Genomic DNA, 22,602 nt, shown 5'->3' on the forward strand with positions numbered 1-22,602 from the left:
TTGGATACTGGACTTAAATGTAGTCTTTTAATTAGTAGACTAGTTTTAGTGGTTTTAATTGTAACTGTGCTTTGTAAAGTGGATTATATCTGACAGATTAGAGTTCACTTTGATCTTTCTGACATACCATAAACTCTCTCTCTACACACAAGCACTGTATTCAAACCACTCCAACTTGATGTTACCTGTCAGAAAGAGACATGGCACAATAGAGGTTAAAAGGATGAACAGTTTCTAATTTATTAACACCGGTAAATTATTATTGCAGTTACATGTGAATATTGTGAAAAGGTATCCATGTTACAAAGAAAACCAAAATGAAAAGGGAGTAAAGGGAGAGAAACATAGAGAAAAGCCATGAGAAAAATAGGTCAAATAGGAAAGACTCAGGTACTGATGGGAAAATTTCCCTCAGCTCCCGATAGAAAAGAAAAATGAAAAGTCCCCTACCACAATTGAACAATCCTTTATACATCTGACCTACAGGAAGCTGTCACAGACCAATCAGAACCTATTGTTTCTGGCACTGGCACTTCAGTTTGTTCCAGGAGAGAAGTGGAGTCCTGACTGAGGCATGATGGAAGATGTGAATGGCCTGATGTATCTTTTTCATCTATGGCATTGAGTGCACAAGGCTTTAGACATCGGCTTTCATATCGGCACTTCAGCAGTTTTTTGCTCAGATTGTATGAGCTCAGCACTAATTAGGTTTGTGTGTATGAGAGTGTATGTGTATAGTTGTATGTGTAGTTGTAAATTAATTGCATTTAGACTAATACATTGTCCAGTGGGTGAAATGTGACACAAAATCACAACTATGTTATCAGAAAATAAAGATGAATTGGTGACTCTAAATTGTCCAGGTGACTGAGTGGATGGTGTGTGTGAGCATTCAATGTTCTGGGATGAGCTCTGGCAGCAACAACCCTAGAGAAAAAGCTCTGTTGGAGTGACTGACACTTGCTAACACAATACAACTAGGACCAAAAAGAATTTTCTTTGTGCCCTCAGTCCACAGAATACATCTACATTTACTGTATTTATCAGATGCCCTTACAATCAGTAGTGACAGGGACATTCCCCCAGAATATATTCAGGGTTAAGTGTCTTGCCCAGGGACACAATGGTAGTGTGTGTGGTCTGAACCTTCCCCATTTCTTTTTTGGCTTCATGAAGTTAGCTGCTAGCTTAGCTTCAGTCAAATGTCTTCTGACTAAGTATTTACAGCTCATTTTAGATTATCTTTTTGATTATTTTTCTATTAATTTCCTACGTGACCATTTTCAATTAGTCAGTATCGTAGGTGTCTTGAATTTGTACTTATGGAAAGATTTTTATCTCTCAGCTTCAACAATTAGTGTCCTCAGTTCCCAAGTAAAAGGTAATGTAACACAGTGGTAAAAATGCCCCTGTCCCAGTTTTTTTGGAACATAATAATCAAATTCAAATGAGTGAATATTTGCAAAAAACAATAATGTTTATCAGTTTGAACATTAGATATTTAGTATTTGTGGTGTATTCAGTTGAATATAGGTTGAAAAAAATAATCGTATTCTGTTTTTATTCTTGTTTTACATAATATCTCAAATTCATTGGAATTGTGGTTGTACAATAATAGCATTTTTTCGCTCATGCAGGCATTTCTTTATCTGAAGAAAAAAAAATTTACACTCAACTTTACATACATTTCAATTCCACATATTACAAACCCTTCTTCAATTCCCTCTAATATACTCACTTCCTAAAATACATTACGTAATTTACGTCCTCTCACAGGTTCATTTCAGTGAAATATTTTGACAGAAATACAGACATTCGAATATTGCATTCATTCAATAGCTGCTATACCCCTTTACAGAATCAACACACATACATGTACTTTCAGCCTATCGAACAACTGTCATGATCCGGTCCGAAAGGGGTTACTCCGTTTCACTGTTGTGCTGTGTATTGTTCCCTAATCGTTTTCACCTGTGTCAAATGTATGAAGCTGCCCTGTTCGTTTCTGTTCGCTGTCAGGTCTTTGAAGTTATGGTCCATGTTCACCAGTGTCTCGGATGTCTCCCCTGTCTTGTGCTTCACCTATTAAACCCCGGTTTCGTGATGTCAGCGATTGCGTCCTTCCTTCCTCGTCACCTCTCAGTCCTCCTCTCTGTGCACCTGCCTTGTCATGCCCGCATGGCTGTGACAACAACCATTTTAATAATAACACAAAACAGGTTTTACTCAATATGAATGAATAATTACTTTCAAAAGGACCTTGAACAGAATATTTCCAGTATTTTCCCATCACACAACACATCAGAGTCTTAAACATATGTACACATACACATAAATAATACTCAATCTACATGGCAGTAGTAACATGAACGAAGAAATACGAACTACTGAACTGAACTGAACTACACACGTCTCACACTCCTGCAGTGTATTTTTAATAACTCCTAACCACGTGATACCTGTCGTATCAGATCCTATGAGTAATTTCTCTATTATACCCAACGGGTGTATTTAGAAATAGTGGTGCACTATACTATCCTGTATTTAACAGAGAAAACACAGGCAGGAATCACCAGTGATGTTTGCTCGTGCAGTCATAATTATGTCCAAACTTTTGTGCGTGTAGTAAAATTATGAATCTATTAAGTAAACTGAAGCAGAAAACAATTATGCTCCTGTTTATTATCGTTGTCCCATTTAAATTATTTTGGTTATTTATGAGAAAATAGATGGATTTAACTCCTAATAATTAGACCATTTGAGAAATAAATGTTCTGTTTACGCAACACGACTGTGTGTGTTTCCTCAGGTACTTCTTCTTCCTTTAGCTGTTCCCATTAGGGGTCGCCACAGAAAACCAGTCTGGCTGTCCGCACAATCAACTTGGCAAAAGTCACCAGTGGTTGGATTAATTATACCCTTTGAGATAATTGCCTATTTATTACCAACCCTACAGTGACATGCATTGCAAGGGTCTTTTAAATCTCCTACAGTTTCTTAGAATAAATAAATGGTGTTGTTTTTGTGTGAATGTGTGTGGACTAGGTTCCATTAGATGAATGGGCTGCGGGTTTCACTGGCGGTGGTGCGTTAGATAGTGGAGGAGAGATTCCCTGCAGGCGGATGCGCAGTGGCAGCTATGTCAAAGCCATGGGCGATGATGACAGCGGAGACTCAGATGGCAGCCCCAAAGCAATGCCCAAGAGTGCTCTCATTGCACAGAGAGAGGCTTTTAGACGCTCCATCAGCATGGATCATCGTTCCACCTCCAACAAGTGGGTGCTTCAACATTCGTCATGTTTAACATTGAAATTAATGTAGATGTCAATAATGTTGTCCTTGCCAGAGGTTTTATAACATAAACACTGTCAGTACACTTATAATGTATATTACTTAATCTTCAGAATATTGATTCATGAGTATAAATGCATTCAGATGAGTCCAGTTTATGACTCCAGTTATTTTGGTTATTTATGAGAAAATAGATGGATTTAACTCCTAATGATTAGACCATTTGAGAAATAAATGTTCTGTTTACGCAACACTACTGTGTGTATTTCCTCAGGTACTCGTGTAAACAGTGTACAGATGCATATCCAAATAGCCGCACCACACCAAAAGCGCATCCTCGATCCCGCAGCTACACACGCTCCCTAACCAGTGCACAGGTGAGTGACCAACTCTATCCAAATTAACACCAACCTATCTACCCATCTATTCATCTATCCATCTACATATCTACCTATCTATCATCTATCTCCAGTTGCATACTTGCCAAAGCGATTGTTCCTATTGAATGTTCCTTGATTAAATGTAATGTTTAATGTTTGTGGTGTAGTTGGGTGAGACACTGAATCGACAGTTCGAGGGAGTTTCTGACACAATGTTTGGGGAGGTAGAGTCCCAGGCCGTGGAGGCTCTGGATCTGCCTGGATGCTTCCGGACACGAAGCCACAGCTATGTCCGTGCCATCCAGGCTGGCTGTTCACAAGACGACGACTGCCTCTCTGTCTTCTCCATGTCTGGCCCTCAGGGCAATGTGAAAGGTGGAGCAGGTGAGATGATCATTTGAAAACCACTAATAGCTTTGAGATAGTTTGCTCCATGTAAAATGGGAAATTCCTATTGCTTTTCTTAATGGCTAATCAGTAAACAAAGCTAAATTAATTGCTACATTGTAAATATAAGTAAAAAACTGAATTATTTGTATCTGCCATGTCTCAAAGGCTATAATTTGAGAGTTTTAAAACATTTACAAAAAAATATATATATATTTATATTTCACTTTTAAAATATGATAAATATTGATATACTGATATAAGATGGGTCATTTCTAAGCATCAAAATATTAATTCAAATGATAATTAAAATCTAATTAACATATACATGTGTTTTCCACTGGATCCTGCTCATTGGCTTAAAAAATTAAGTATTGAAGGTGTCCTGAATTATTACATATAGAAATATTTTTTATGTTCTCATTTATTTATGCAGTAGTGTAGGGATTTTTATGTTGAAAAAAAAAAAATCTAATCATCCATGTATGACCAGCAGCTTGAAACACAGAAATGTCCATTGTCTCTCAGGACTGTTCTTCATAATCAGCAGTGGCAGGCAGTGGTTGCTTAGCGGTTAAGGAAGCGGCCCCATAATAAGAAGGTTGCCGGTTTGAATCTGCCAAGGTGCCACTGAGCAAAGCACCGTCACCACACACTGCTCCCTGGGCTGCCCACTGCTCACTAAGGGTGAAGGGGTTAAAAGCACAGGACTATTCACACCGTGTGCTGTGCATCACAATCACTTCACTTTAATCCTCACATCCCCATCCACCATTTACCTGTCCACCCAATATGAAATCTAAATGACAAAACAGATCCCAAATAATCTCTTATGAACGTAGGTTTGAGTCTCCCAATACCTTCATACTGCTTCAGACAAAATGAAGCAAGTCTAAACTCTGACCTGGGAACAGTTATCATGAGCCGTAATGCAGTGGAGGAAAATTATTTGACCCCTCGCTGATTTTGTAAGTTTGTCCAATGACAAAGAAAAGTCTCAGAACAGTATCATTTTAATGGTAGGTTTATTTCTACAGTGACAGATCACACATCAAAAGGAAAATTGAAAAATAACTTACATTTCATTGAATGAATAAGAATAACAAAAAAAAAAGGTCAAATGTTTCTTGAACTTGATGACTAAGTTTGCACAAATTTTAGGAGGAATTGTGGTCCACTCCTCTTTGCAGATCATCTCTAAATCACTAAGGTTTTGAGGCTGTCTCTGTGCAACTTTGAGCTTCAGCTCCCTCCATAGGTAGCATTTTTCTTCCTCCAAACACGGCAAGTTGAGTTAATGCCAAAGAGCTCAATTTTGGTCTCATCTGACCACAGCACCTTCTCCCAGTCAATCTCTGAATCATTGAAGTGTTCATTGGCAAACTTCAGACAGGCCTGCACATGTGCCTTCTTGAGCAGGGGGACCTTGCAAACACTGCAGGATTTTAATCCATTGCAGTGTAATGTGTTTCCAATGGTTTTCTTGGTGACTGTGGTCCCAGCTACTTTGAGGTCATTAACTTACTCCTCCCATGTAGTTCCAGGAACCCAGAATCATTGAGACCCCATGAGGTGAGATCTTGCGTGGAGCCGAGGTCGATTGATGGTCATTTTGTGCTCCTTCCATTTTCTAACAATTGCAGCAACAGTTGTCCCCTTCTCTCCCAGCTTCTTGATAATGGTTTTATATCCCATTCCAGCCTTGTGCAGGTCTACAATTTTGTCTCTGACATCCTTGGACAGCTCTTTGGTCTTACCCATGTTGGAGAGTTTGGAGTCTGCCTGATTGATTGATTCTGTGGACAGGTGTCTTTTATACAGGTGACTAGTTAAGACAGGTGTCATTATTGAGGGTGACTAATTGAGTAGGCGTGTCTAACCACTCTGTGGGAGCCAGAACTCTTAACGGTTGGTAGGGGTTCAAATACTTATTTCACTCAATGAAATGCAAATCCATTTCTATCTTTTATTTAAAGTTATTTTTCAATTCTCCTTTTGATGTGCTATCTGTCACTCTTAAAATAAACCTACCATTAAAATGATACTGTTCTGAGACTTTTCATTTCTTTGTCATTGGACAAACTTACAAAATCAGCAAGGGGTCAAATAATTATTTCCTCCACTGTATATCTGGGGCTCTTGTAGAGGATTGTTCGATATGAAGGCAATCTAAATGTCAGGAAGACAGTTACATCATATCTCAGTTATAAGACTGAGTCATGAATTTACTTAACAGATGAGCAAGTTTCAAAGAAACAGCTTTGGTCTGTGAGATAGACTTTTGAAACCTAAAGAAATACACCAGTTTCATCTTGGACATGCGGGGGAGAACTCCAGTCATAATAGACAATAATAGACATTTAAAGCACATTTTTCATGCTACCAGCACCATTCAGATCCCCTTCAAGTGTGTGTGTGAAGGGGGGAGGGGGGGTAGTCAGGGGGATAATCCTGAAATGTGGAATTTTCATTTTTTCTTGCTGTGGACGTTGTTTGGATGTGAATGAAGACAGATTGCATGAAAGATTGTGTTTGTTGGTGTGTGAACAATGTGAACTCCCAGCCTGTAGCAGTTGTCTTTGCAAAATGTCTGTTCCTATGTGAGTGTGTTTCTGATGTTTTTCCACTAATATGTTAGTGATGGGCAAATGTCATCATAAACATAAAAACATATGGAACTTAACTGAAAGGGAACTGAAGAGAAATCATATCAGGCAGAAAGGATGAGACCTCAAACATATGGAGGTGAGGTGAGCAGAGATGATTGGCAGGAGATCAGCTGACCAGTACACTTAAGTGAGGATATGAGAGCACCACCCAATGGACGGCCAAACAGAAACATTAATCACAAAATTAATTATGAGTTAGATCATAAAAGTGAGTTAGATCTTCCTCTTATATTATTGGAATTAATTATGGGCAACAAAGCATCAACTCCAGACCTGTGTCATCCAGATTTGCCACAGGTCATCTGCACATACAACAGAAAACAAAACAGAAACATTTGTGACAAAGTGTCAAAATGGAATGTGGATAAATCTTACTGAGCAGCAAAATGCACTGACCAATGCATTTCTCTCTCTCAGTGTTCCCCTACAGGAAGGGACCCCCTCCGCTGCCTCCTCGTATGTCCAAGCCCATGATCTCAGTAACAGTACAGAGCAGCACTGAGTCCACGCAGGACTCGTACTTCCAGAATACTGGGCAGCCGGCTCCCGGCAGACCCAAGCAGCATAGCAACTCACTGGATGGGGTTGAGGCTGGTGGACGGAGCTCCAGGGGTCCTGGTGGGTACTACACCAACTCCACTCGGCAGAACAGCAACTCAGCTGAGAGTCTGGATGGCAGTCGGGTGGGGCACAGGGACATGGGCTACCCTGGCCCAGTGCGGGCTAAACACAGTAGCTCGGCAGACAACCTGCTAGATGGCATGACCAGGGGCCAGAGGGACAGGGGTCCGGGGGGCAGTTTAGGGAAGTCGGCGTCTTTGCCCCAGAACAGCATCTCCCTGTGCAAAGCTACCAGTGGGGGAGAGGAACTGAAGTTGGAGGGAAGGGGCAGGAAGTGGAGGCCCTCTATAGCAGTACAGGTGAGATAGGTATCCATGTGTGTGATGGCTGTAATGCTTCAATATAAACTTTTGTGTGTGAGTACTTAGCTGTTTATATGTGTTCAATGTGTGTGTGAAGGTGGACAGCTCAGAAACTCTCTCAGACTCAGATGTGGAGGGGAAGGCACTAAGAGAGGTCCACTCGATTGGTGTGCAAGTGGAGGATGACAAGAGGTAAAAAATAGGATGAACTAATAAAAAATTAGACAAAGATCTAATTTTGGAGGTATTGTGCTAACCCATATTGAACCCTTATACTGCATATGAAATTGTATTTTAACAAAAATGCATGAAATAAGAATCATATAGAATTTTATATTTAAAGTGGATATTAAAAATGTCCACACCCCTCAATTTTGTAGAGTGTTCAAATTATTTATTGAACATCACTGCCATTTTAACAAAAGTGTGCATACTTTGCTTATTCACTGTACATATTGTACAGTGGCAACAGTTACAAGGGTTTATGAAACTAAAATACATACAATATACATACAATAAATTCAGTAATCTGCTATTCCAAATGTACAGATATGTATATTTGCAGTAAATATGTAATTGTTTCATTGATTCATATGAAAAACATAATATAAAAATGGACCACTAACTGCTTTGGTTTTTGTGCAGACATTTCATTGCCCATAGTGTACATTACATTTACAGCATTATCAGACGCCCCTATCCAGAGCAACTTACACTGAGCAGTTACAGGGACAGTCCCCCCCTGGAGACACTCTGGGTTAAGTGTCTTGCTCAGGGACACAATTGTAGTAAGTTGGATTTGAACCTGTCTTCTTGAATGTGCATTGAACAGTCTTACTGTTCAATGCACATTACCCCCCCTCTAAAACTTCTTACTGTACATTAAAATAATTGCGGCATACACACACACCTTTCTTTCTGACTGTTGAGGTGTGAGTGTGACTCAGGCCTCCCAACTGTTCCCTGCCTGGAAGTGCGTGAGGGTGGGAAAAACATTAACGTGTGCACGGGAGGTGTGTGTTTTGTGTGTGTGAGATGCAAAGGTATAATTAGGCCATGATTACGCAATTACAGGCCGGGTGTAAAATATGTCACCCTCACACACACACAGAGAGAGCTGATCATTCAGCCAAGTTTACCTCTACCATCTGTGTCCAGTTAGCAGTTACATTTAAATAAGAGTTGATATCATCCCACTTCAGACCAGCTGAGAACCAACACAGACCCTGTCAATAAAGCTGCATTATTATTCATTATATTTGAGTTGTTCTGTTTCTAAAGAAAAAAGGAACCGATCCAACTCTGGTCAGCAATAGATTACTCTAGGAGGTTCAATGGAATTTATCCAGGAAATATGGCATATAGAGGTTATTGGAGTCCAGTTATTAATAGTATTATGATATAATATTGAAGTAGTATGTTAGAGGCAATACGGACTAAGCAGGGAACTCCATGAAGGCCACACGATCACTCTGCACCAGCATGCTCTCAAGGAGCGATTTACCATTCACATGGTAGTGAAGAAATAGAAGGATGTGTTAGTAATAACTGAAATGACAATAAGTGAACAGTTCTGGTGGCACTAAATATTGCAGATTACTAATGGTTTAAATTGTAATGTAAAATAAACAAACATTTCCCAGTTTGTGGCAGTTTACCCATCATTCCATCATTTCATAGGCGAGCTCGTCTGAAGCGGTCCAACAGTGTGACAGCGAGTGTCCAGGCTGATCTGGAGACAGAAGGTTTCCCAGGCATGGTGGTGAGCGTTGCCACCCAGGACAAGGGTCTGCAGTTTGGCTGCTCCTTCCAGCGGCACTCCTCTGAGCCAGAGTCCGCTGGTCAGTTTGAATACCGCACCGTTCACACGCAGGGTCAGTGGGCGTACCGTGAGGACTACCACCCCGGCTACACCCCTGACCCAAGCCTGCCCCGCTCGCACTCACCTCTGCCCCTGCTACCTGACCGGGTGGTGAGTTGGCATGAAGGACCCCGTAGCCTGCCCGACTCTGGGCGGGCATCGCCATGCATGAGAGATGGAGAGTTCTTCCTGCGACTGCTCCAGACCGAGGTGGAGAGGATGGAGGGCTGGTGCCAAAACATGGAGAGAGAGGCAGAGGAGATTGAGCTCCCAGACGAGGGTGAGTAGGTGAAAGTGAAAGTGCAGTGATTGTCGTTGTGAAACACAGCGGCACAGCACATGGTCCATACAACGAAATGTTTCCTCTGCATTTAACCTCAGTGAGCTAGAGTGACCTTAAACCTTCTGATTATCCGCTTCATTCATTCATTCACCCGCAAGGCTACCACTGCCCCCTTTTTTTAATGGCACTAACAGTCATAAGGAAGCATAGATCTTCTGCTTAACCTCCATTCCTCCCTCCCTTCCTCTCTGCAGTGCTGGAGATGATTAAAGCAGCCATTGGCAGTGCCCAGATGTTGATGTCTCAAAAGGTGCAGCAGTTCTTTCGTCTGTGCCAACAGAGCGTGGTGAGTTGCATCCACTGGCCAGGAGAACATCTCCAGGTTGGAGTTAATTAATCTGTACAGACATGGGGCTTCCAAAGACTCCATTTCATTGATTTAATGAGAGAGGGAATTAATCTGTGCTAAGAACATAACTGACGTACCTGAAATTACATCAGTGGGGCATGAATAACTCATGTACTGTATATCACCCTGCAATGAAGATATGACTGCATTAATAATGCACCAAATTAAGTCAGTTAAGACATTAACGCCAAATCCTTGAAGTTAGAAACCAAAGCTGTCATGCAGGCCAGTGACGTTGTGAGATGTTGATAACATTTACAGCAATGAGTGATTAATTTGATCTATCATTCCCACAATCATTAGGAGCCCTCGGCATACCCCCAGCCCACCTCACAGGACCTGGCCAGCTTCTGGGATCTCCTCCAGCTGGCAATTGAAGATGTCAGAGTGAAGTTCCAGGATATTCAACGGCTTAAGGACTGTGGCTGGAGGATTCCAGCTGAGAAGAAGGTGAGGATGCGTGGTCTGCTCCCCACACAGGCTCTGGCCTGGTCCAACATGGCTGCCAACTGGCACATGACTCACACGCTGGCGCCGTGTGTGAGCATGAAATACGGCAAGCACAGAAGCAGCAAACGGACCTGAGCCCCAGGATTCCTGGACTGCATTTATAATGCAGTGTTTTACATGACAGTAATTCAGCATGGACTTCATCTTACAGTCTTATGTGTCCGAAATTTGGCAAAGTCAGCAGAATTAATTTTGATTTGTCAAGCTCACATTCCACCTGAGCACTCCCTTGCGAAACCAGAGCATTTCTTAAGACTGGCAGACCCACCTCTCAACCATCTATTATCTAACCACCAGTATTATTCAGTTACTAAATAACTAACCGCTGTTTTCTAATTTCTCTTCTTTTTTTCTCTTTCCTTCCCAATATTTGTTCCATTTCCTAAATTTACTGATCCATAATTGCATTTTCTGTTTCTCCTGATCACTTTTTAATTTCCTTCTGTTTGTTTGCATCGTGTTGTTCACCAACCAACCATCTCATCAATATCTTCACTTGTCGATTAATCAATCATAAACTCTGACCCCACCAAATGTCATCTCAACCCTGCCACTATCAACAATCACTCCACTCCAATCCAATCCCAAAACCAAACCTCTTCTGAAAACATGAACAACCTCCACCAAATCATAACCAATCAAATCCATTCGGAACTCAACCCCAACACCACCCTTCAGGAGGAGAAAGTCCCTCCTCCCTTACCAAAGAAACTGGTAGGAGGGGTGACTGGCACAATGAGAGCGGAGAGCGTGGCTGATGGGTTGGGAGGAGGAGGAGGAAGCAGCACTGCTGGGATACTGGTAGTGTCCCGTGGCGGGCGGGCTCTCCCAGTGAGGGATAAATCGCTTGACCTTGGTGACCGGCAGCGGCCGGATCCACGGCGACGACTCCTCCAAACCAAACGTGCTGCCTCATTCCGCCAGAACTCCGCCACTGAGAGTGCCGACAGCATTGAGATCTTCATCCCAGAGGCTCAAACACGACTATAAGAGAAACCTCTGGACGTCCAGGTGGCAGATTCAGCCCTGAAAACTCTTGCCTGCCTCTTCTTGGCCTCCAAACATCCAACAACATCCAACCCACCAACAACAGATGTTCAAGCAGAAACTAGTGTTGAGTTCTGGCAGCCATCAATCAGTGTTTGCCCGAGAGGCCAGTCTTTCATTGAGGGTACCTGGAGATGCAAAACATAGTACCCAGGTTAAAGTAAATTCATTTCATTAGGAAAAAGGGCTCCACCTACACTCCCTTTTGTGTTTGTGTGTATGGCTGTAAAGTGTGTGAATATGTGTACAGTGTGATGGACAATATAGCCACGGGTGCATTCAAGTTTCACAATTCCTCTCAAGCAACTTTGGAAAGTACATGAAACATAGGGTCTCTCTTAGTTTTACTGTGAAGTAGCTCCCTCCTTTGGTCATACCAGATATTACACCACATAGGCTGGCTCAGATATGTGCAATACAATCACGCCTGCCCTCAGCTGGAGCTGTGACCTATAACCCCAGCACTCTGCTCCGCATTTAATGCCTTTCATCATAGTGAAGAACCTGTATAACACATTTCAGGGGTGCGACGACAATCCCCAATTTCACATCTGACCACCTGGGAATGAGAGAACAAGTATTTGTCCCCTTTTCCCCTAACTGGCGTGTAGTGGGTGTATTGAGTGAGTCTGACTAAGGATTTTGGTTTAGTGTGTAATCCATTCCAATCACTCCTGATTTCCATTTCTGGAATTTTTCATTTCTTGCCTCTTTACTGATGGAGGGTTGAAGGGAGTGACTAGCTGTTCTTGGACTAATCAAATGCATGCAGCTTGTGATGACGCAAAAGAGGGGATCTTGGGAATATTTTTATTCATACTTCTTTGATTATGTGGGGTATTTATTTATCTATTAATTTATGTATTTAGAGACTATAGGCTTCATCAGGGAAACTAATAATACTTTAAAGTGTTGCTGGATTGGGGTGTAGAACCATGTTCCTACAAAAACCTATGGGTATTTTTTATTTATTCTTTTTTTGCATGAAGACTTTTTTTCCAAGTAAGAAACATTTAAAATAGGAATGGAATTCAATATGAAATATTTTATTGCAAAAATGTATATTTTATAATGCCACTACTATTTCTAGACTCAGATTACAAGTGTGTCTATTTATCTGTACAGTGAACGCAAAGACATATGACATTTATATACCGAAGAACACCAGTAACACGGCCAGGTCTGGGTTCAGGCATAACAGAATCACAGTCTGATTAACCGAGTAGGACCCACCCACTCCTCCCCGTCGTCATCATCAGTGATGACAGATGACCCAGTTGCACACACATCAAGCAGTCCTCTTGGTCCTGGCTAATTACATTCTGCCTCTCTGACAACTTGTGCCTGAGCAGTGCGTTGTGTGGCTGATACTCAGATAGGTTTACCAATTTATTTTGAATTTTGTCATTTTTTGTACCTATCTTTATCCTGAAACCTGCATGATTTAATTTTTTAATATGTTGACATCCATTGGTGGAGGCTGGCTTCTCTTATTTTGTATTTTAGGCATCCTCCTGTGGATTTTTTCTCTCTTCTGTCATCAGGGCTGATGCCCTTTTTGTGCTTGTGTGATCTGTTGATAAGGAGAACAGAATACCTCTCTTACTTGCCGTGGATAGCAGGTCCTGTTCACACCTAATGGCATGAGCCCTGCCGCAGACTCCATTTAACTTTTTATCTCACCACTCTACTCCTATGCTCAAAATGCACTCTGTACAAGGAGAGCAGACTTTACAGCACTTTAACACAGCGGAATAAAGGAAACCATCTAAAAGCACAAAAAACACATCTCTCTTCCACTGTGAAGAGCTTCTGCCAATGAAATCTCAGCTGCTGAGGACGCATGGTAGCACTTCATTAGTGTGGGGAAACAGATGGTGGAAACTTCGGGGGAATAATGAAAGATGCCCAAATGTTTTCCAGTGTACAGTTTTCTGTTCTTTTTCTCTCTGGTCTTCCCTGTTCTTGTTTTTCCTCCAAGCTCATGTGTCCCATCTCCAAGCTCATGTGTCACATGAGCTATTGAATCTGTACTACATTTTGATGAAAAGACCTGCGTTCCGTTTCTTTGGCAATGAAACTTTCAGGAAAATGTCCAGAACGAATTACCTCAGTCTGAGCCCTGCCCACAAGGCCAAGGAAGGTCCCTGAAACAACACTTTCTCAAACATGGTCCACACCTCGACTCGACTGAATGAAAGCATCACAGTGTCTCGTGTTGTTACTGTACAGGCTTGGTCAGGAACTGCCGTGATCCCGGTCAGTAGTGAGTAACTGGTACCTGTGTCTCTGTAGTACTGGTGGAAGCAGCTGCCACTGTGATGTTGACCTGCCGTTCGGTATTAGTAGCCCTTCACAGCACATCTTATATCGCTAGGATATTATGTGGGTCATAGATAGCCGAACAATTACTATGTAATTCAATAAAACCTTCTCACTATGTTTTATTATGTACATACAATCTCTTTTGCTGTTATTAAATATTACATTAATTGTTATAACCATTATTGTTCTTATAATATTGTTACTATAGTTATACTATTATCACTACTATTATCACTGTCACTCAGATTAAAAGTGATGTTATTTCAATTATGTATAATCTATTCTGTACTCTACCCAAGGGCGTATTTAGTGAAAAGAACTGATTCTGAGAGGACTTATTTTTCAACTGCTGCTACTTCTGGACGGCTTGGTTCCGAGGAAGATTGGTTTTATGGGTCACCCAGGCCTCCTTTTACGGACTGCATGCAGTTTTTGTCTGGGGATTATCAGCAGGGATTGAGATCAGATTTTGTATAACGACCCGGTATACAGTGTTGGACAGAAGACAGTATTTGAAAGTTCTGTGATGTAGCAAAACATGCCCATTTTTATTTATGCATTTTCACTCAGAAGAAAGCTGCAACACATTAGCAATGGGCAAAAAATGCATTATGTCTTTAAAACCATGTGTCTATATGCTGTTTTTTATGTTTGACACAGTGCCAAGGTACAGGGAACGTTTGTTTTCTGTCTCATCTGACAAAAAAAAAAAAAAAAAAGTAGAAATTGCAAACAAGGAGCAATAGAGTTGCCTTGGATCATCAGATGTTTTCATCATAATTGGAATCATGACACATGGACACGTCTGTTCAGTATAGAGAAGAAAACACTGGGGAGGACATGCAAATGGACTACATGTGAATTTTTCTTGTTCTCTGGCCATGGACAGATAAAGCTATTTGTTTTGCTAGCACTCAGAAGAGTTGGCTCACTGTGATGTGGATTACCTTACACAGAATGTAACACTGTCAATGTAGTAAACATTTTCTATATATTATTATAAAACTATTTTAGCGAGTTTAAAAAAAAAAAAAAACATTGACTGTTTCTTTATGAGTGTATCTGCTGTAAAAATAAAGGACACCTACCGTAGCAGGGCCTTGCCACAAGTGACACACCAATGGTGGCAAACAAGCACAGGGCACTCAAAGTTTCAAGTGTGGATCCCCTCTTATAATACCAAAGTGCACCTCAAGCTTTTTAAGTTTTAAGTGAAGTGATTGTCACATGTGATACACAGCAGCACAGCACAAGGTGCACACAGTGAAATTTGTCCTCTGCATTTAACCCATCACCCTGAGTGAGCAGTGTGTGGGGACGGTGCTTTGCTCAGTGGCACCTCAGTGGTACCTTGGCGGATCGGGATTCGAACCGGCAACCTTCTGATTACGGGGCCTCTTCCTTAACCGCTAGGCCACCAAGCTGGTGCTGAGTTACTTAGTTACAGTGTGTACAGCTCAAAACATACCAGAAATTATATTCGATCATACGTTTGTTAATACGTAGTGTGCCTGAACAGGATAGTGCATCAGTTTTCTGCCTTCTATTAATGGAATTTAAATACACCACCTGGTCAATTCCCACATTTCACCTCTTGGAGCAAATAATGGTTCTTTACAGTATAATGTTGTTCATGCACAGCATTCAACCATATTTTTCCAGACACCTTTTGCCAGAATTAATTCCTTCCCAGTCGAGAAATGCAAACACACACAGTGCTATGCTACAATACAGGCCAAAAGTTTGGACACACCTTCTCATTCTTTCTTTTCATGACCATTTACATTGGTAGATTCTCACTGAAGACAGCAAAACTATAAACACGTGGAGTTATGTACTTAACAAAAAAGGTGAAATAACTGAAAACATGTTTTATGTTCTAGTTTCTTAAAAATAGCCGCCCTTTGCTCTGATTAATGCTTTGCACACTCTCTCATATAGAGAATGCCAAGAGTGTGCAAAACAGTAATCAGAGCAAAGGGCGGCCAAGGTGTGTCCAAACTTTTGGCCTGTGTGGTATATCAGTATCCATTTCCAAGAATCCATCTTAAAAACATATCTGTGATAAGGGATTACATAATAGAAAGAGTAAATTTATAATAAAAAAAGAAATGTAATTTATTCTTCGCAGCTACAGTAAAAAGACATAAATAAAAAAAAAAAACTCAAAACATCAAGACCTCCACATAATCAGACCAAATCACAAGTAGTTGTCAAAATGGGGACCTCAGGCTTAATCACTGCAGATGAGTAGGTTTTATTGTACAGAGACTCAGCCAGGCTCATTTGTGTTACTGCTTTTCAAGCTTTTAAAAAGTTATAATGAGAACACTAACGAGAAACCACTCTCTCTCTCCTTCTACATGATCACTCCTGCGTCTCCATGGTTTCGTCCTCCCCTTCTCCACCCTCCTCCAGGGCTTCATCCTCCTCTTCCTTACGCTCTGGTGGCTTCTCGTAAGCCTTCTCTGAGGGGGTTACAATCACGCCGTCCCAGGTAGACATCTCTGAGGCGAGGTCTGAACAACAAACAGGAAAGAGGTTTTATATACACTTTGGCAGCACTGATAACTCAATTCAGTCTGCTAACAGCTCAGCGGGCTGCAGTCTTAGCTACCAAACTTTTTTCCACATTTTTCATCTTTTCATTCAACCAAATTAATGGATGAGGGGGGAAACTTACAGCTGGCATCTCCCTCCAAGCCTAAAATCTTCCGGTATCCTCCATGAGATAGAACCCTAACAAGCGTCTGGGCAGTAAAACACACCATGTCCTACACAAGGACACAAAAACACCGATATATCAGAAACATTCAATGTGTAAATCCTTATCCAACAGCAGCTCATATTGTCCAATCACCCAAAAGGTCCCCTCATTTCCTGGACATTAGCCATGCATAGATCTATGACCAGGGTCAATTGCATTGCAGCACTAACATCAGACAATTCATTTAACTGTCGACTGCCTCACTTGCTACAAATAATTCAGTCAATGACCTATTTTTTTAGGTACACAATTGACAGTAATGTCCCCACATGGACACACACATTAGGTAGACATTATGTAGTCTTTGTCAAAGACATGGGAGATTATCTGGAAGAGCAGTGCCCACATTTTTCCTTGGTGCTATAGAAGACATAGAAGGTTCACTGATGTCACATTCATTACTCCACAGTTGGAATGTTCTGATATTCTGCATGTGAAACTTTAAATGGTTATGGACTGACATTAATGAGGAAGCAGAGGTAAACATCAATCATGGCAAAAGGCTCCTCCCTTTTTAAGGGTCAGCACCTGGGTTCCTGAATATATCCCATACTCAGGGCACTTAATCATATGTAGCTCCAGAAAATGACGGCCTAGTTTTTGAGTTGAGCAAATCTGATAGAAAATCTTCCACGACTATCAAAAATCGCAGCATTTCTTCTGGGAATACACAACACTTACAGGCATCAGCATTTGTATTGAGATTATTATTAGTTCTTAATTGAAGCAATTTCTTCTAATAAGAACATATGTGCACATGTTACCTGTTGCTCTAAGGTCATGACTGTGTGCACTCTGAAGTTTCCACTCTCACAGGGGTCAGTGATGCCCACAGAACCAGGCAGGAAGAGCCCTGCTGCCAGCATCTGAAGGCAGCGCCTGTAAAACACACGCCAATGTCAGCAGAACCGATGCTGCGGTGCCAAGTCAATTTTAAAGACATGAAGAGATTAATTAAGTACCGCCTACCACATCTCACAATAAATCTGGAGATGACCCCAGATCAGTCATATTGTTCCACAGAGGCAAGGACTGGCAGTTATTGCCCAATGAAATGGGTAACTGTTAAGAAAATTGTACTTTTTTTCTAGCAAGCAGTTTTTGATATTGAAGATCAAATGGATGATAGTGTTCAGACCTTTTCGTATAGCGCTGCTTAAAAACTAAAGTGCAAGTCTCTCTCGTGTACAGAAAAAAAAGCACTCTCCACAATCCGTTCACCATGGGGTTAATCACATTTGTACAAGATTAAAAGCCTTGAATGACTAAAACCACTAGACAAAAATTAAGATGGACATATTGATGATGAACAGTTATGGAGAATCTAGCATTTTCATTCTACCTGTAGGCCACATTGAGTGGGAGAGGCTGCCTGGAGGGGTTGTTCATCACAGCTGAGTGGCCCTGTAGGAAACACATATGGCCATATGAAACACATAAGTAGGTAAACTTATTCACCTACAAAATGATTGTAAATGGCAATCATTTCAGTGACTCCAGGCAAGTAGTTTCAAAACCTTACTACAAAGGAAGCAGGACGAGCACAAGACCAAATCAAGCTTCAGTGCTTCAGGAAGCACAGTTAAAGATTGGACCAATTTACTACCTGATGTGTTACAGAATGGCAGTTAAATGACATTCATTATCATTAAAATTAGCTAAAGGACACACATACACACACAATTTTTTACCAGAAGATCCAGAATCCATGGTGTGAGGGGCTCAAAACCAGGGAAACGCACTCTCAAGTCCTTCAGCAGACGAATCAGAACTTTAACACTGACACACAAATAAACAAAAATGCCAGTCATGCAACAGGAAGTAAGGATAAGAAAAAACGGAGCAATGTTGTCTCTTTTCTCTATATACTTTTACAGAAAATAACAGAGATGATAGAGTTGTATTGTTGTTTGCTGTAATCAAGATGCAGTGGTGCACCATAAGACTCACGTGGACTGTGATGCATTCTCTTCAAACCAGCGGGCATGGCGAATTGCAGCGAGGGCGCTCTGTAAAACCTTAATGTCCACTGACACCAGAAAATGGGATGACAATGTTAGTGTGTGTGTTTAAGTATTAACGTGCTATGTATGAATTTGCTGCCACATACGGTGAAGCTCTGGGTCAAGTTTGCGAAGATTGGGTGGGACTGTGGTAATGAGAATTTTCACTGTGGCATCTGCAGAGCTGATCTCAAAACCTGTCTCATTGGTCAACATGGAGAGCACTACCACAAAAACACAGTTAACAATTTGAGATGAATGTTTATGAAAAGGATCTGGTTTAGTAGTATTACTAACGGGTAGTATTACGATCTAATTTTGTTCAATGAGTCCCAAAACCATCAGATTACACTAAAACATGACACTAATACTTCTTTGATATACCAGTCACAATTCCATATTGTGCAAATAAATTTTTTTCTTTTTTAAAAAAGAGAGAAATATAGTAAATGGTGCAACCGCCCGCACCACTCTGCAGATCAAATCTGCACCCTTGCTAATAGGTGTATTTACCGTTCTAATAAAAATAGCATGTATAGCATTTCATGCAACCCAGGCTATATTATGAAGAATATCAGAGATGTAAATCCTCACTCACCTTCAGCTGGGTCCTGAGTACGCAGCGTCTCCACAACTTTATTACCTAGAGCTGCTACTGCCTCCACTTCACACAGAGACACACACATATCAGACACCAGCAAGCACACTCATACACAGAGAACTACAGACTTACAAGTGGGCAGGATCTTCAGGATGACCACCAGGTCAGCTACATTGTGTCCAGTTGTCATGGTGCCCTTTTTGTAGGACCCTACCTGACGTACCTCTTCAATTTGCTGAAAAAGCCAAAGAAAATGAAAGAGTTGAAAGAGAGAGAGCGTCCAGCTCAATATACTGCTCATTACTAAACTGCAATGATGTATTTCTGCCCAATAATAAAATGCACATGATTCTAGCCTATATATTTTATATTATTATTATTTTGACTGCTGTAAAAGTATGCAATCATTTATCTGAATCTAACAATGACAAGTATTATTATAAAAATAGTTCAATAAAATATTTCACATGGGTTTATCATTTTTTATTTTTTACAATAAAATTGTTAAATAGTTTACTTTAAATTATATCTTGAATAAATTATTAATTTTGACAACTCATGCACATTATTGCAAATCTATTCTGTACCATATGACCTCATCATCAAATGGCTCTCACCACTTCAAAGTTTCCAGGAGCAACAATGAGGTTGTCAATTACATTGTTTATCTTAGTGACAAGCGACAAAATGGCAGCCTGTTGAAAAATGCAGAAATACAGAGTGTCACATAGAAACATGGTTAATAAGCATAATCATATAACTTATAAGGTAGTGGTTCTCAACCGGTGGGGCGTGAGTAGGCTCCAGGACGGGAGGGGGAAAAAAATGTGATCTTTGGATTCATCGCGTCTATTTTCGCTGCTAAAACAGACCAAAACTAGGGATTCACTGATACCTCCCAGTGGATAGATGAGTTGCTCTGTCCCTTTTTAATTTTTTTTTAAATAATTATTTATTATGTAATATGTTGCATACAACATGCTTTTATTTTAAATAAATTCCAAACTAGTACCTTGTTTTTTGTTAAATTATATGACTAAAGCTGTAAATTTAAATCATGTTTTAAATCAAGTACTCTGTATCGGTATCAGCCAGTACTGAATTGCAAATACTCATACTCGTTTTCCAAAAAAAGTGGTATCGGTGCACCCCTAACCAAAACAGTCATTATTTCATCAAAAATTTAAGTGACTCAATATTATTAACTTGTTTGTCATATGAAATCAGTGTCACATTTTCAATCATGAGGTTTTGTAAATTAAGTGATGGTCAATTGTCAGCTCTCTTGGTCGTCAGTTTGTGTGATTTATGTTGCTGAACTGTATTCAAATGCACCACATTTAGAAATTTAACTGCAGTATGTGAATTTAGTTTATGTGTGTGTGCTGCGCTCATAGACTTTAGAAAACTGCGCTCATTTGTTTGATTTCTCTTTGAGAAGCTGCGCAAGCCTCAAAAGTTTAAGGTCCTTGCACCCTGACTGAGTTCAAAATTGTCGTATTAGATTTCCATGCTCGCGTTCAGCAAGTAGCTCCACTTGTGAAATGGACACATTGCATGGTTCATCGCGAAGCACTAGCTGCTAAAAAATGCCGGTTCTTTTTGACTCCGTGCTGAACCAATCCATGAAAATGATAAATCTCATCAAATCATGGCTGTTAAACTCTCGCTTGTTTAGGGTCCACTGCCAGGAGATGGGGTCAGGGCATGAACAACTAGGAAGGAGTAGCGGGTACGGCCAGCCAGCGAGGAGGGAGTAGTGGGTATGGGCGGCTGGCAGGGAAGGATCTGATGTCTTAGTGTAGTTACCTGCTCTGCTGGAGTGGGGCTGAGGTCCTGGTTCCTCTTCAACAGGCACTCACTAAAGGCCGTCTCATCAGGGGCAGGTCTTACTCGGGGGAATGCCATCTCACACTGCACCACACACATATAAACATATATTCATACTATGTCGAAGTTTACCACAGTATGATCAAGAAGGAATCAGACATTCTTACCACATAGAAGTCAAAAGGGATGTGAGGTACAAATGGCCGGTACCTGTAAATAAGATGGTTCACTGAACAGTCCTAAAACCCTTTATGTTGATCACAGACAGTAACAGTATTGCAGAAACTAACTTACCCCTGAACCAGACCTCCACGGGAGCCGAACCGGCCGCCCCGGCCCCTGCCCCGATCACCCCTGTGTAACAGAAATACAGATTCCGTTATATGTGTAGCAAAATCTACCCAACAAAATCACCTGAAGTGCAACAACCTGCAGAGTGAATAAAACACCTAATATATGTGCGTATTATCAATTTAATTTATTTTTATTTTTCCATTTTACTTTGAAATAGTTTGGTGTGTATATTTACATAGTGTTTCATTAAACTAAGCATCTGTGGCCAAAAAAAAATCCAGTCAGTTATTCACAGCATATCGTGAAAAGTTACATTCAGTTTCAGGAACAAAGCACAATTGCAAATGTGAGCTAGTTGCTGTTGATTTATTCTTCTTTGTCCTGTTTTAATATTAGCTTGCTCAGTTAATGCAATGAGGAGGAAAATAAGGACAGGCGTCAAATAGGGAAAAATCCGTATTTGAGGGCATCTTAAAAATCTATTCACAACAATTAGCGTAAACACAGATGAAGCTCGGATAAGAAAATGTTAGCATTAGCAAGCTAATCTTACAGTTTAATAAATAAAACGCAGCCTTCACTAAGCTCAATAGCAAAAATGCACAAGATGACAGACCGACAGAGGGGCGAAAACTGTAGTTCTTTACCTCATTGCGTACGACGTGTTGACTTCTGTTTGTGTAAAAACCTTGCAAGAAATCAACAGCAGCGTGAACTGCGCGAATCATTCATTTACACCGACCGGGAAGGCCGCAGCTTCTGCGCCTGGAGGGGAAGTGTGTCGTGACGTCGGCAGTAGCTCAATAGCGCCACATACCGTTCTGGAGTCTCTCGCAAGTTTCACACCAACTCAAATGTTTCCATTTATTAATCCCGTTATCCCATCACCGCTGCTAGTAGGAGAATCGTTGTCTTTAGATCTAAATGGGTAGTATTACGAGTACAATAATGTGCATGATTCATAATTAATAGGGCAGTGGTGGCCTAGCGGTTAAGGAAGCGACCCCGTAATCAGAAGGTTG

The 22,602-nt window shown here is 40.9% G+C and overlaps 2 protein-coding genes across 7 annotated transcripts in view; one reads left to right on the forward strand and one right to left on the reverse strand.

Moving 5' to 3' along the window:
• Positions 1-15,177, forward strand: part of dlgap3 (discs, large (Drosophila) homolog-associated protein 3) — a 152,969-nt gene extending 137,792 nt beyond the window's left edge. For all 6 annotated transcript variants that reach the window (XM_028963325.1, XM_028963324.1, XM_028963327.1 and 3 more), the window contains 9 exons: positions 3,046-3,275; positions 3,566-3,668; positions 3,839-4,055; positions 7,145-7,647; positions 7,748-7,842; positions 9,331-9,791; positions 10,049-10,140; positions 10,507-10,653; positions 11,392-15,177. In XM_028963325.1, coding sequence (XP_028819158.1) covers positions 3,046-3,275; positions 3,566-3,668; positions 3,839-4,055; positions 7,145-7,647; positions 7,748-7,842; positions 9,331-9,791; positions 10,049-10,140; positions 10,507-10,653; positions 11,392-11,703 — 2,160 coding nt within the window. In that variant the 3' untranslated portion in view covers positions 11,704-15,177. The remainder of the gene's footprint in view (positions 1-3,045; positions 3,276-3,565; positions 3,669-3,838; positions 4,056-7,144; positions 7,648-7,747; positions 7,843-9,330; positions 9,792-10,048; positions 10,141-10,506; positions 10,654-11,391) is intronic.
• A 997-nt stretch (positions 15,178-16,174) lies between these two features.
• ilf2 (interleukin enhancer binding factor 2) lies at positions 16,175-22,361 on the reverse strand. Its single transcript, XM_028964601.1, has 14 exons — positions 22,228-22,361; positions 21,581-21,640; positions 21,454-21,496; positions 21,266-21,370; positions 20,074-20,151; positions 19,589-19,691; positions 19,454-19,519; positions 18,963-19,079; positions 18,803-18,881; positions 18,544-18,631; positions 18,195-18,256; positions 17,617-17,731; positions 16,769-16,859; positions 16,175-16,604 (listed from the first exon to the last, which is right to left on the reverse strand). Exons 1-14 carry the CDS (start codon positions 22,230-22,232, stop codon positions 16,453-16,455), a joined length of 1,164 nt encoding a protein of 387 aa, XP_028820434.1. The 5' UTR covers positions 22,233-22,361; the 3' UTR covers positions 16,175-16,452.
• Positions 22,362-22,602: the final 241 nt, after the last annotated feature.

Source organism: Denticeps clupeoides, chromosome 20 (assembly GCF_900700375.1).
Source record: "Denticeps clupeoides chromosome 20, fDenClu1.1, whole genome shotgun sequence".
NCBI classification, from domain to species: Eukaryota; Metazoa; Chordata; class Actinopteri; order Clupeiformes; family Denticipitidae; genus Denticeps; species Denticeps clupeoides.